Here is a 14,692-nt window from a genome sequence, read left to right on the forward strand (position 1 = left end):
AGGGGGGTGGGCTTTTTGCGCTGGCGGTGTTCACGGTGCGTGAGGTGAAGGCTGTGGAGGTGTCGCTCCCCTTGGTGGGGCTGCTCGGGCCTGGAGCCGTTACCGTCATGGGGCTCCGCAGGAAAGCCAAGAGCCCAGCGGTGCTAAGCCACGAGTTCGTCATTCAGAACCATGCGGATACCGCATCCTGCCTGGTGATGGGCTTCCTGCTGGGGCTCATGTTTGAGGTACTGGGCGGGGTGCGGGGGCCGATGGCTGCTCAGCCGAGCAGCACCTGGTGCTGCTGTGGGGCAGCCGCGGCGCCCTGGGCTTCCCGCTCTGGAGCTTCCCCAGGGCGTCCTTCCCGCTCGCCTCAGCCTCACTGCCCGCCGGTTCTGCCCCAGCCCCTCCGGCTCCGTTTGCCTTTTCCCTTCTTCCTTGCAGCGTTATGTCCCTGTTTCTTCTCTACATCGAGGCTTAACTCCATGACACCCTGCTCGGGCACCGTCCTCTCCACGTCTCGGCTGCCTTCAGAGTGCAGCAAGTTTCACTTCTCTGTCCTGCCTCAGCTCACATATTCCCCAGTGCCTTCTCTACTGAGCTGGCTTTGCCAGCTCCCGCTCTCCCTATGGAACCCCTTCGCTTACCCTCTTCTGTCACATCGCTGCTCTTCTCCCAACCGCTTTTCCTTCATCTCTGCGTATGTTTCAATCCCAGCACCCTCCCGTGAGCTCCCGAGTTACAAAGCTCCTCAAGCCCCCTTGCTTAAAGCAGAGCCAATTTCTATCTCTTTGTTGCATCTGTTTACCTTTTTTTTTTTTTTTTTCCTCCTCCCCTCTCTGTTCAAAAGTCCACGTGGTGAAGCAGTTAGAGATGCTGTTAGAAAGAGGGTTTCAGACAGTCTCTTGTTTTGAACGTGCTTGGCCGGGTGGGAGTTAGAAACTGCTGGTCATCCTTTTGCACCACTGCTCAGTCTAGTGCTGTCGTTGCCTCAGCTCCCTAGCGATGGATAATCTGAAGAAAAAATGTGAGATTAGACAGTCTCAGGCTAATTTCTGAATTCCTATTTGCCACTGTATTTGAAAATTATTGTCAAGTTTATTTCTGTGTGCCAGCTGCTTATTAGTTTCTGGGGTGATGGATTAGGCATCTCTGTCGGGCATCTTTTTATTACGTTTGGGACAAAGCCGTGTGTGTGTTGCTACACGAGTATTTTATGTTGGTGTTAGGTATGGCATAAGGCTTGGTAAGCAGTTTAACTTCTGGATGGACAACTTAAATACTTTACCAAAATATTTCAGTGTTTCCCATCAGTTGGATAAGATTAAAAATCAGATCATTTAAAATTAAAACTACTGTTAAATTCTGAGATAAAATACTTACATGTAGATGTTCTGTCTTTTTATATATTTCTATATTGTGACCCACTTGTGAAAACATTAAGGATACAGAACAGAAATGAAGTAGAGAAAGCAGTTGAGATGGTCAGATAATTTCCTTCTAAATGGTGGACAAAGGCAACGTTGAGGTATAATAAGTGGTGTCATCTATGAAGGAGTGTGTCATAGAAGTTAATATATTTAAATGCAGAGCTCAGTCTTGGGATAGAAAAAAAATCAAACTAGCTAGGAGTTTGGCAACTGAGGTGACAAAGGCTTTAAGAAAGAGAGTAAATGTCTGCACTTGGGATAAAGTAAACCCAATCTGAGATCCCAAACTGAACTTTTTATATATCTTTATATATGATACTTTTAAAAAGATATTGATCTGTGTCTTTTTGCTTTTAAAAACAAGTTTGTTTTCTGGAGTTCCATCTCTGAATTCTGTTTGTCTTAACTTAGGCTTTGTATTCACCACAGAAGTTGTATTTCTGTAACTCTATAGGTATTGGAACGGACTGTGCACTTCCCCCCAGGGTGAACATTATTATTTTGATGAAGGTGATTTCTTTTAGAGGAAAAAGATTGATTTAATATTAATTACACCCAAGAATAATGACCAAATTATCTAAATTTTAAAAGTTCAAATGCAGACTGGATTCTGGTGTGGCTTGTGATATGTCTTTACTGTTGTTGTTTGAATATATATTATTATATTGTATGTTCTTATTGTATCATTTAAACATCTGCATCTCCTTTTCGATGCAAAAATTGTTTTTTTGGTTGAGACACCTTTCATTTATAATGCACAGGAACAGTGGTGCTATGTAACAGATTAAACCTCTGTTTATCTCTTTACATCTCTGCCTTATTCACTGCAGAAAAGCATATTGGAGTTACCTGAATGAAATCTATTTCTGTTGTTCACCATCTAAGTCTTATACTATGTTTATAAAGGATAATCCAGTCTGCCAAACAAACAAAACTACTGATGTTTTTTGAGTAAATTTTGGTGACATTTATCATGATTCTATATTGAGTGCTTCAGAAGTGTTACTGAACTTGCCTACACAGCTGTTATATCTATTTTATTTTGGTCTTAATTTCCTCTCTGTATTAAAAATAAATTATTTTTAGGTTTTAAGTTTGGAGCACTGAAGAACAACTTTTTTTTTTTTTTTTTTTAATTGGTGCTTTTCACAGCATTTTATGCTTACTGTGATTTCAGGTGCATCTGTCAATGACAGATTTCCCAATCTAGCCCATGGTACCACAGGTTATACATTAGCAAGCTGAAAAATGTATAAATGAAACTTTTCACAGTTGATTACCTATTGAATTATTTGCTTGGGCTTACATACTACTATAATAAATAGAGAATTTTCTTTTCAAAGTGGTATTCAATTGCCCATATCCATGAGACCATCCAAAAGACAGTAACTATGTTAAAATTAGAAATAAGTGTTAGAATGTAATAAATTCAATTATAAGAATTTCTTTAAGGGGAATTCTTATGCATAAGGTTGTTTATCCACCTTAATTATACTTTCCCATACCTTAACTTTGCTGATAGTTATGAGTTCTATAGATGTATGTAGGGAGATTATAACACACTGAAAAGTGACATTTAAATTTTACTGTGTTAAGTGCTGTTTTCTTGTTTCTTCCTTCTCCAAGAATATTTAGTCTTTTATGTGCCCAATCCTACTCCTTTTCTTGACAGAATGGGCCTTGTCTTCTAAAGAAACCTTTCTTTTAGTATTTATGATTCTTTTTAAGCTTCTAGTATAATCTCAGAGAGTTTCCTATGATTTCTTTCCTACTAGAACAATTTACATTATCTTTTTATGTGTGGCTATCGTACCACTTAATGGGGCTCCCATATTTCCAGAAGAGCGAAACCCTCGTAGTACTGTGTTGTGTGCTTCATGAACAAGCCAAAAAGCTAACTTGCTGGGCTCTAGCACCACCCTCTTTGCCCAAAGAGCATAAAAAGGCGCTTATTCTCTGGAAAGCTCCCCAATTACACGATCTGCTTGAAGTGAACGTGGTGCTGTCTGAATGCTCCTCTGCAGGGGAAACTGTTGCTGTGGGTCCTGAGTGATGACTTATTGGAAGCGAGATGTTTGTTTTACTTAGGTGCTGATGACATTGGTACCTGTGTAACTATCTGTATTTTCCCTGTCTTTCCAGGAGCAATGAATTTTTCACACTTTTATTCCATGAACACTTTAAGTTGATATTGATGCTCTGGCTCCTTATTCTCCTCATCAAGCACACAAAAGAACTTCTGTAGCTGAGCAGTGCAGCATATTAGGAAATTCATCTGTCCTAAGATTAATAGGGCTTTCTGCTCCCTCCTGTTTTGCTGAGTCAGTTTTAACTTGTATAACTTCCCTGTCCAATCCACCATACCACTACTTTTGATGGCACAAGTGTGGGACAGAGACAAGAAGCAACTGGCAGTAAAGAGAAAGGCGGGGTTGGTCCTTTTGATGGTAGTGCTGGCTTATAAAAGGTTAAGTTCTTATAGAACTGCAGTATCTGAGAGTTGATTTTTTTTTTTTTTTTTTTTTAATGCCAGAAAATTTGGTACTTTAGTTTTTCCTTCATGAGAATTCCTATTAAAAGCACTCTTCAGAATTATGAATCCTCTACTGCTTAATTTCACAGGTGCACTCCCAGTGTACTGGAACAATTTACCTTCTCCTCCCTCTTCTTGCTACAGAGTATCTTTGGCATTGTTGTGCCTCTTGCTCACTTTGTAGCTGGATAAATGAATGCTTGTTTTATACACTCATGAATGTTCTTAGTTACACTTTCAGAAATTAGATAATGTAACATCTGAGGAAAATAGCTTTATTTTTTTTAGTTTATATTTCTTTGTTTTAAGTCTATCATCTATGATGATCGGGTTAAGAGAAAGTGTAAAAGATGAAAGAATTTTTAATCATTTTTCAGATTATGCCTCTTTTACTTCTCTGATTTATGAGCTAGATAACTGAGTGCTTGCAAACATAATAAATTAATTTGCTAGTGGCAGTGTAGGATGTAATTCCATATTGCTATTATTTTTTTTTTTCAGAAAAGGAATGAGTTATTTTCTTTTTTTTTTCCCTGCCACTTATATCCCTGTGTTATAGCTTACCACTCTTTTAGTTAGATCAACACAACTGTTTGTTTTTGAAGTTGTGCAAACCAGATTATAAAATGTTTTCAACTAAACTAAGCAAACATATTTACCTCTTATCACTCAGTTGTAGGGTCATACAATAATCCACATTATAAACCCTTCCATTGTTACAGCTGAGGGCTAAATATACTGCAGCATGGGAATGGGCAGATGTTTTGGAGATGGCTGAAAGTGCTGGGGGTTATTTGTTTGCTTTCTTCTTTTAAAAAGCTAATTTTGCCACTGGAGAAAAAGTAGCATGAAGGTATATGATTGGTTATTTTTGCTTGTACTGCAATTTTTATAAAACGCTTGATTTCTTGTACAAGAAATTGATGAATCTTATAATTCTACTATGATGTTTTGAATACTCTATTCATATAGACGCTTGGCCAAAACATCGTTTCTTAAAATATCTTTCCCAGTTAGGTGAAACTTTCCATCTGGTTTAATTTAGAGAATCTTTTAACTTTTGAAATAAATGAAAGGCATTTACACTTCTAAACATTTTAAAATAGTAGAACAGTGAGTAATTTGATCCTTAGCTGAAAGGACAGAATTTAAGTTCTGACTATATGCTGCAAATGTTAAAGGATTTGCAAAAAGGTGAGCCTCCACATTTGTGGGAGATGAATAACACTTTGATTTAAATCATGCATGGGAGAACATTTGTTGATGGCATAATCTTCTAGTTTGAGGTTTATAGTCTAGCTGGTTTTAAAAAATCTGATACTTTTTCCTTGTTTCTTTTTGAATTTCAGGTCCCATCCAAGTACGCCATCATCTTTGTTGCTGTGCAGTACAATGTCACCTATACTACTGGTGAGATTAAATCAAATCTTTTTTTTTTTTTTTTTGATTGTAATGCAAGCGCGGAACTATTAAAAATTACTCTTCCTCCCCTCCCAAGACTTCAATTCACTTCACTTTTATACTATAGTAGAACTCTAATATTTCTCTGTCTTCTTTTGGATTTACTAATATGATATTCATTGAAACATTCTAGTGTTTTCTCTATTCCTTGTGAATAATACTGGGTTATTTTTTCCCATAGTAAACGCTGCTACTAACTTGCATTTTGATATAAATGATGTAAATAGTTTTTGATAGAATCAACAGGAATTATCAAGTAACAGAATATTTTTGGTAACCTTCTATATATCTATTGCTTATTCATGATTTCTTATGTCATTAGTAATGGATTTGTGTTTTATATTATAAAAATATCACATTATTATTGTGAAGTAACTGAAGCTGCTGATTCAGTCATGCTTTTAAATAACAAAGGGAGAAAGTACTGATTCTTTTTTTCCTCAAAAATCTTTCCTTTTTTTAAACTTCTGTACCTGCTGTACTATATACAAGACTGGTAAGCAGCTAATGGAATTTCCTTATTTGATAACATAATTTTTCTTAATAGTATTAATAGCATTGATACATGCTTTTTAAATTGAGCTTCATTTCTAAGTTCTCCCACACTTAAACATGGTAAATATAAACATTTGAAGTATTTTTGTAACAGTGTGAATGTTTCGGGTTTGGTTGGTTGATTTTTTTTTATTTTTTTATTTATAGGAACGTATTACTAATTCTGGGGAAGTTGCTACTTACCAATGTGTTGAACTACTATGGATACTGTCCTCACTATATAGTTTCTTTTTTCCTACACATAAGAAGAAGATCCAAGTTATCTAATTGGGCATAACACGTACTTTTGAAAATCATAAAACCTATTATAACTAGTATCCTGTGCCAATTTAACATAACTTCGTAACTTCCAAGCTTCCAAAGACAATGGTCACTGCTGCCCTTTCTCAATTTCTTTTTTTTTTCTTTTCTTAGATGACAACAGTGAGCAATTTCATTTTTATGACTATGGTCCAAAAGACATTGCCACAATCTTCTTCTACATGCTCGTAGCTATTAATCTGCATGCTGTAATCCAGGAGTACATATTAGATGTAAGTTTATTACTGGGATATAATTTACTTGTATAAACGTGTTATTTTGAGCCATCAGTTGCTAACAGGTTTTCTTCAAGGTAAGTGTAAGCCCTGGTACAAGGCATGGATTAGCATTTAGAAGCCCTGTTATGTTGGTCTTTGACAAAAATCCAAACAGACCTTGGTTTAGTGGTGGACTTAGTAATGTTAGGTTAATGGTTGGGCTTGATGATCTTAAGGGTCTTTTCCAACCTAAATGATTCTATTATATTTTACAGTAATATTTCTTCAATTTATTAGTAGTATAAATCACAGAATCTTTCAGTCAGTATAACATATATTTTTGGTAAAAACAGACATTGAATGTTCATGCCCTACTCTAAATATCTGTGAATGAGGTTTGCTGCGTTTGATTCATTAGATATACTCAGAAGTTCAAAAATGAAAACTACTATAGTGGTGGATTTGCGTTTGTCAGCTGAGCTTCACTTCAAAGTGGGAGCTCAAACTTCATTGTGTGCTCTTTTACTCCAACTCAGTTGCGAAGTAAAATGAATTTGTTAAAGCCATTGTTGTGAAGACCATTGATTATTGAATGGTCTTAGAATGCCTTTACAAATAGGTCATCTGAGCCACAGAAGCTCAAATGGTTTTTAAGGGTGCAAAGAGATTTGAAAAATTTAGCAATATGACTCTAATTAGGGGGGGGGTAGATATCATTCAGATAAAGTATTTGGATAAATTGTCCATGTGAAGTTTACTATTGTGGCAAGTCTTACTCAAGCTAATTTTCTTATGAAGTGCTGATTGAGGTATTAAATGGTGGAAGTGATGTATTTTGATTGAGAAATGGAGATTTGGGAAGAAAAAAAATAGAAAATAGATTCAGGAATGGACACTAAAGTTCTTAATAGCTGTCTTGATTTAGTAATTACATTTATTGATCTGCTTTTTGTTTCTAGAAAATTAATAGACGTCTGCATTTGTCAAAAATGAAGCACAGCAAATTCAATGAATCGGGACAGCTAGCGTTTTTCTACTTGTTTTCATTTATATGGGGAGCGAGTATTTTGAATGCAGTAAGTAAGTCACTCTGTTTGCTCTTTTTATTTAAAAAATAGACTTAAAGTATTAAGAAAGTCCTTAAATTAATGCCTTTTTTCTTTAGGATGAATTTGTGATGAACCCAGCCTCACTCTGGAAAGATTATCCCCATTCTCGTATGCTGTAAGTGTTCTGTTTTTAATTTGAAAAAAATCTAGTACTTATAATCGTGGAATATTTAACCACTCCAATTTTTAGGGAACCATTAATAAAGTAGTGACATTGGTACCTTATAAGAATGACAATTGGATGAAAATACTTTTATTCTGTTTGAAAACTGCCAGCTGTTTTATCCAAAGGTAGTTTTTGATGAACTGAACATCTAGCCAAGAGATATCTACATGTGTTCTTACCTTTCTTTAACTTAACCCTGGTAGCTGAATCAAAGTGTTTGCAAGATGGGATATACAATAGGGCTGCTGAACTGTTTCACACTAAAGAAACGTGTTTGTTGGAGACTGAATTTTCAAATTAGGGGGGATTTATAGCTTGCTTTTTCTTTTTTTTTTTTTTAATTAAGATGACTGACAAAATTGTGGTGTTTATCTGCCTTTGCCCGTGTTTTTCTGCAGCAAGTGTGATAGAGGGAGGGGAGATAATACGCATTTTTCTAGGAAGGGAGGTCCACTGCTTACAGGTAAACTCTTCCTGTGTGTTAGGTTTCTATGGTGTTTTTTCCTTTCTACTGTCTCGAAGGGTGAATCAGAACTTGCTATCAAGAAGATTATGGATGCTACTTCAAAAAAACTGTCACCATGGAGTTGTTTTGTGTTTGCAGTTGCTGTGATTCAGGAATCATAAATTATAATGAGTCAGAATGAATGAATTTAAGATAATGAAATAAAATCTTATATCTCGTATTGGAAGCTTGAAAAGTCAGCATCTTTTGTTTTCTTAATCTGAATTATTGTTTAGTTTTCAGGTAAAATTCTTCTATATTTGCCAGATAGCCTATTGGCTTCATGCGCTACCGGAGCTATACTTCCAAAAGATCCGAAAGGTATGGAGAGAAGTTGTCAGTACAGTAAATTAAATATATTTTCTTTCCATTATTCATATTTTTGTTTATATTAACTACATAAATATATACATACTCGTATATTCAGTTATTTATGAACAATTTATCTATTTTAATTGATTGCAATTCCTATCTAATTTAGTCCAGGTGGTCTGTAGGTTTTAGATAATATTTTCAGAAATTTCTACAGTAATGTGAAAAATGATGATACAATTTTTCTTTGGACAATGTGGTTAAACTGTGACAGTGTTTATTATAATTTCTCTAATTTTAGGAAGATATTCCAAGGCAGCTATGTTATATTTGCCTTTACATTGCTCATATCTCTGGTGCTTATATGTTAAAGTAAGTATTTGCATGTCCACTTTGAATAGACAGATCTATTTTCTTTACAATTTTATTAAAATTTCTAACTTTTATGTTTTATAGTTTGCAGCATTTGGGGCTAATCCTGATGGTACCTCATTACTTAGTGGAACTCATTTTTCATGCCTCGCGTCTTTTCTACTTCAGTGATGAAAACAAGCAAAAAGGGTAGGTCTTGCATGTGTTAATTAAAATTTGGAACTTAGCCTACGAATTGCCTATAAATGGATTTGCATGTATATAAAAGTACTCAGGTACCAAACATCACTTGTTCAATGTCCACTTTTACCTGCTTTGAATTCACAAGCAAGTCATTGTTACATAGAGTCAAGGAAGCAAACATACACCTTAGGATCATCATCATAAGGTTTTGCTGAAGCTTTTGTTAAAGTCCTATCTCAGATATCTGTGTATTGGCTTCTGATTCTGTAAGTTGCCTGTTTGCTTAAATGTTCATACCTGTTTGTATGAAAGGACATTTGTTTTTAAAAACAGTTAATTGAAGAACTAGTAAAAGCAGCATTCCCTTTAAGTTCTTGCAGGTCTTTCTCCTTTTGGTAAGGTGAGAAAGGGAAGGAACTATACAACAGAGAAGGAAGTATCTCAAAACGTGTAGTTGATAAGATGTCTTCAATTATACATCTCTTGAGTAAGATTTTCAACTATTCTGAGAATTAATGGATATATATGTAATGCATTTAAGAGTGGAAGGAGATAAGGAACTGAGATACCTAACTGTGAGACATGCTAGGAAGAATTGGATATGTTTCACCATTTGAATATCAAGACTTTTGGAGGTTCCAATTTGAGTAAAGCCTTGACCCATTTATGTATTCTTGTATCTTATTTTTTCTTCTTTTTCTGAGTGCCCAGCTGGAAGAGATGATCATGCATGTCTTGCTTGCTTTCATGCAGCCCCTTACATCTAGGCAGCCCTGAGGGCAGTGCGATGCTGCTGCTCTTTCTGGTCTTTTCACAAGATTCATTTATGTTGTTCCTTGAAGCTAACATTTTAAATAGATGTGCTGACTGTTCTTTGCAAAAAAAAATCAATTTTTACTGATGCAAATAGGGAAAGTGGGAGAAAGTTAGCTTATATTTCACTTGTATGTCATATTTAATTGTGAGGTTTTTTGAGCTATGAGTTTACCTACCTTTCACTGTATGCCATGCAGAAGCATGAAGGCTAAATATTCTGATTAGGAGAACATATTTTCCTGTCTTATGAAGACTCAAATGATCAGAAAAGTAACTATGTCTTTTGCTGGCTGGAAATCAGTTATCCCATGTGCAATATTACCGCAGTTTAAGTAACAGGAAATGGAAATTGGTTTTCATAACTAATGAATTGCAGAAGTATTTGGGGCATTTTATTTCTATTACAACATGTAACACTTATAATATGAACTGTAGAAACTACACAATGTCAAATACTAGATATTTTTTCTAGCTCAGAATTTGTTGTTTCTTTTTACAGTTCTATATCCAGACATTGTAGCTTTTCTCAAAATCTTGTTGTAGAGGAGGATGTGAAGACTGCTTTTTAAGCAGTCTTGCTTATACTGTGAGAGATTTGAAGTATGTTCTTTAAGCTTGAAATCAATTGAACAAGCTGGTTTTTTGGTTTTTTTTGTTTTTTTTTTCCAATGGAAATTTTGGAAAAATACTTTTTTCACATTGGTGGTGTCTTTTTTTTTTTTTTAATCCATTTGTCAGGCACATGATATGAAGTTTCTTTCCTGTAGAAATCTTTATCTAATGGCAGTAATAATAGCAATATTTCTAAATTAAATATTGTCAGCTTAATAAAACTGTTCCTCAGGGGGTTTTTTTCCACATCCTGTAGCAAAAAAATTCTAGATGCTGAAAATTTGTGGATGGCATCTTTCTCTGTTAGCTATAAAGTGAAATAATTGTCATTTGTTACTTATTAGCTGTCTGATTACTTTCTCTGCTTGTTCTATAAATGTCTGGCTGTTGAAAATTACATAAATGGTCTGGGTCTTCCAACTGTTTAATAAATGTATATAATACCTTCAAGGTTAGCTTTCTGGCTTTATAGCATCACCATGACTTACAAATGGGTTACAGCATGAATGCCAACTTGAGATACATCTTTCTACTTCATTGTGCTTTCTAGTCAAAAGATGGTGTAATGAGGCAGGACTTGGATGTTTGCAGATGACCAAGTTTTCCTGTAATTATTGGTCCCCTCAGTGGACATTTCCCTGTAGTTCCTGAGAGAATTTTAATGAAAAGTTCCTTGTATGCTTGACTACATTGGAAAAAAAAAAAACGGACAAAAAGGAGAAAGCACATTAATTTCATTATTTTGTTTTCAGATTTAACATTTGGGCTTTACTTTTCATAATGGTGCGTCTTTTGACTCTTACTTTATCTGTCCTTGCATTTGGATTTGGTCTGGCAAGAGTGGAGAATCCAGATTTTTCCATAGCAGATGGAAACTTCAATGTACTCCCTGTGAGGTATAACAAGGCTAGTAGATATTCATGCTTGTACAATGTGGCATTTACAAATGTATTTTAATAAAACAATCCAGGATGATAATGTATTTTGAAGAATTTCCGAGGGTGATGTTTTCCTCCTGAGTATTTAAGGGAAGGGAAATTTTGTTCTCTTCTCTATCTTCTTTTCAAAAAAGCAGTAGAACAGAATTTATGGGAAACATAAAGAAAGAAAGAAAGAAAGGAACTTGTTTCAATTAATTTTTGATAATTATCCAAAAAGTCTTAAATAATAATCTTATTAAACTTTTTAAACTTTTCTTATGCCTCTACGCACACAGCACCATTTGACGTTATCAATAGATGCCACTTTTCAACTTATTGGTGTCTTCCTAAAATGTTTTTTGCATATCTCTTATTCTAGTTTGTTAATTTTAAAACTTTATTACTTTTTCAGCATAAACTCATCACTTGAACATTCACCCTTATAACTTAATGCCTGTAAAGTGTCAGTGTGTGGGAGAGATTGTTGAATCTACAGGATTTGTCATTCAGAGGGCAGAAGGGCCCTCAGTGACACAATTTCCTATCAGCCATTGAAAGCTGTGGACATAACTACTTGATAAACATGATTGCTTCTAGCAATATAAAGCTTTCTGATACATTTGGTTTCCTATTGTATGAAGATTTTAATTGTTTCCATGGTAGACTTTTGGAGAAAAAATAAAATAGGTACAGATTTGCAGTCTATTAATGGTTACCTGAAACTTTGTCTAACTGTCTCTAATAGCTGAAATCTTATTAGGTTTGGCTGCCTGGGTGCTGTTTGTCTAACACAGGCCTGGATGATGTGGAAATTTATAAATTTTCATCTGAAGAAATGGAGAGAGCATGTTAAGAACCAGATTCCAAAGAAAAAAATAACTAACGCAAAGAACAAACGAACAAAAAAAGAACCAAACAGAGGTCAGTGGCATAATATTTTTTAAAGTTGTTTCTAGGTCAAATGTTTCCATACCAGATGTATCATCTTCTATCTTCCCTTTCTGTAAAAGAGCAAAGACTCTCTTGAGCAGGTAAATAGCAAATTACGGTTTGCCATTTCTCATAACATAAGAATAGACAATTTTCTTGTAGCAGCATTTTTAAAATGAGCACAAGAAGGATATAAAATATAGATAATTTGTAGAAGTAATTTCTGTAAACATATGAATTGAGTTTTAATTCTTGGGAGCTCAATCTGCCAGTGGCTAATAAAACAATGGCCTAAATGTAAGTTAGACTTCAGGAAGTCACTAAGCTTCCCTGCAACCTTATGCTGGTAAGACCATTCTGTATTCAACCTATTTTTAATACTCCTCATGAAGCATCTGTCACTCCTGGAGATAGGACACTAGACTTAGAAGCAACTTTTGTCCAATTCCTGTTTATATCAACTTTGTACAGTAAAGCTCTTTAACTTGGAGTTAGGTATGTAAAATATTTATTTCAACTGAAGCAAATTTTTAAGATTTTCTTAAATTTTTTAAAAAATTTTTTCTGGTCTAATTTCTATCTTTTTTTCACGGGAAGCAAAATTGTGTTTGTTTATTGTACTTTCATTTAAAATTACAGCTAACTTTGTCAATGGAGCAGCAAACTTAGAAGGTGGAGCATCGCCAAGAATAAGAAAATCAAAACCACTATGAGATACAAGCTAGTATCAGAAGACAACATTTGACAGAAGACTGTGTGACTTAAAAAACTGACACTGCAGAGCTGTTATTTCAATGTCTTGTTATTTCAATGGACACTATCAGGTTATGTTTTTAAAATATTTTTGTTAATAACCCTACATTTATGACAAGATCATTTTTGATCTACCTTAACTCAGTAGTAATCACCAAATTTCACGTAGTGTTTACAATGAAAACAAATGAATCAGTTTGAGCTGTTGGTTCTACAATCAGAAGTTATTACATTTCTGTAATAGTTGCGTTACAGACACTTACAGAAGGCTGTCTAAATCTAAGTTATGTGCCTATTCATTTGTTTTTACAAAATCAAAATTCTGTACCAAAAAGATCTTACAATGACTGTCTGTTCCTCTCCTCTTTCCTCCTCCCAATTTTTTTCTTTATTCATCTTAGATGGTAAAAAAGCAAAAATATTCTGTACCTGTTTTCTCTTTAAAAACTACAGATTTAGAAAGAGGGCAAATGCTGACAGGATATAACTAATCTTTCAGTATAAAGTTGAGACTGATGTTTAGTAAAGATGTAAATGTTGTGCCTTGGGAAAAATGTTAGACTACCTGTTGGATTTTGCAGTGGATTATACAGTCTTGTTTGGGGCAGGGGTTGGGGGAAGAAAGGTAGCCAATTAATATGTAGCATAATCTTAGCCTTTTTGAAATAAAAGACAAAACTTCCAAATATTTCTAAAGAACCAGTATTTCATGCTTTCAATCCCATGTCCCAGATTTTTTTCTCAACTGTTATTTTTTCTTTAATTTATAACTGACATCTTAATCTTCTCAGTCTACTCAGATGGTGTTCAAGGGAGGTGCTCAAACAATATTGCAATGAATGTTTCACCAAGCATAACCTTTTATCTTTTTTCTTTCTTAACCTGTAGATAATAATTTATTTCAGTCTGTCTCAAGGGTTTTATGTGTATGAAGGTATTCATTTGCTCCTTATGTGAACACTATATCTGAATATGATTTTAATATTAATATGATTATATTATTTAAAAAACTGGTATTTTTGTAACTAATTTCCGTAGATCTGAGGCTCTTCATCTCTATGTTGGATAAGTTTCATGAACTCACTTTCTTATTTGCCATAAATTTCTCCCTGTGAAAATAAATTGTGTGACTATTAGATTAATTCACATAAGCCTATAAATTTCTACTGAAAATGTTTACAATGGAACTAGAATACATTGGCTAATATTGTTAATAAACTTGTATAATGAATGCTTCATTCAATAAAAATATCTTTTGAGCAGTTTGGGTGAGATTTGCTTAGCCTTCAAGTATTTTCTCAGCATGCTGCTCACAAGCCAAATCTAAGCCAAGAGTAACAAGAGTACTGCAAAGTGACATTTATGTCACCAAGAATCTTCAAAAGTCTTAGAAACACAGGTCCTCGGTGCCGTGAAACCAGTAAGTCAGAAAGCCTATGCTTGAGAATTAAGATACAGACTGCAGCGGGGTAGGGCTGTGTGGGGTAGGGCTGTGTGGGGTAGGGCTGTGTGGGGTAGGGCTGTGTGGGGTAGGGCTG

The 14,692-nt window shown here is 34.9% G+C and overlaps 1 protein-coding gene across 1 annotated transcript; it reads left to right on the plus strand.

Annotated features, from left to right (window-relative positions):
* The first annotated feature begins 76 nt into the window (after window positions 1–76).
* On the plus strand, window positions 77–14,322 carry LOC104477733 (translocating chain-associated membrane protein 1-like 1). Its single transcript, XM_086760622.1, has 11 exons — window positions 77–227; window positions 5,292–5,352; window positions 6,373–6,491; window positions 7,436–7,552; window positions 7,642–7,700; window positions 8,493–8,577; window positions 8,870–8,940; window positions 9,025–9,129; window positions 11,304–11,447; window positions 12,232–12,392; window positions 13,041–14,322. Exons 1-11 carry the CDS (start codon window positions 108–110, stop codon window positions 13,112–13,114), a joined length of 1,116 nt encoding a protein of 371 aa, XP_086616748.1. The 5' UTR covers window positions 77–107; the 3' UTR covers window positions 13,115–14,322.
* The last annotated feature ends 370 nt before the right edge of the window (window positions 14,323–14,692 follow it).

The sequence above is a fragment of the Chlamydotis macqueenii genome, chromosome 16, assembly GCF_036417535.1.
Source record: "Chlamydotis macqueenii isolate bChlMac1 chromosome 16, bChlMac1.mat, whole genome shotgun sequence".
NCBI lineage: Eukaryota > Metazoa > Chordata > Aves > Otidiformes > Otididae > Chlamydotis > Chlamydotis macqueenii.

What these genes read in the sequence shown, in the direction of transcription:
- LOC104477733 (XM_086760622.1), top strand. Translation starts at nt 108, where the DNA reads ATGGGGCTCCGCAGGAAAGCCAAGAGCCCAGCGGTGCTAAGCCACGAG. An exon ending in CAATGTCACCTATACTACTG is followed by an intron (nt 5,353 to 6,372) that starts GTGAGATTAAAT and finishes TTCTTTTCTTAG; the next exon opens with ATGACAACAGTGAGCAATTT. An exon ending in TCTGGTGCTTATATGTTAAA is followed by an intron (nt 8,941 to 9,024) that starts GTAAGTATTTGC and finishes TATGTTTTATAG; the next exon opens with TTTGCAGCATTTGGGGCTAA.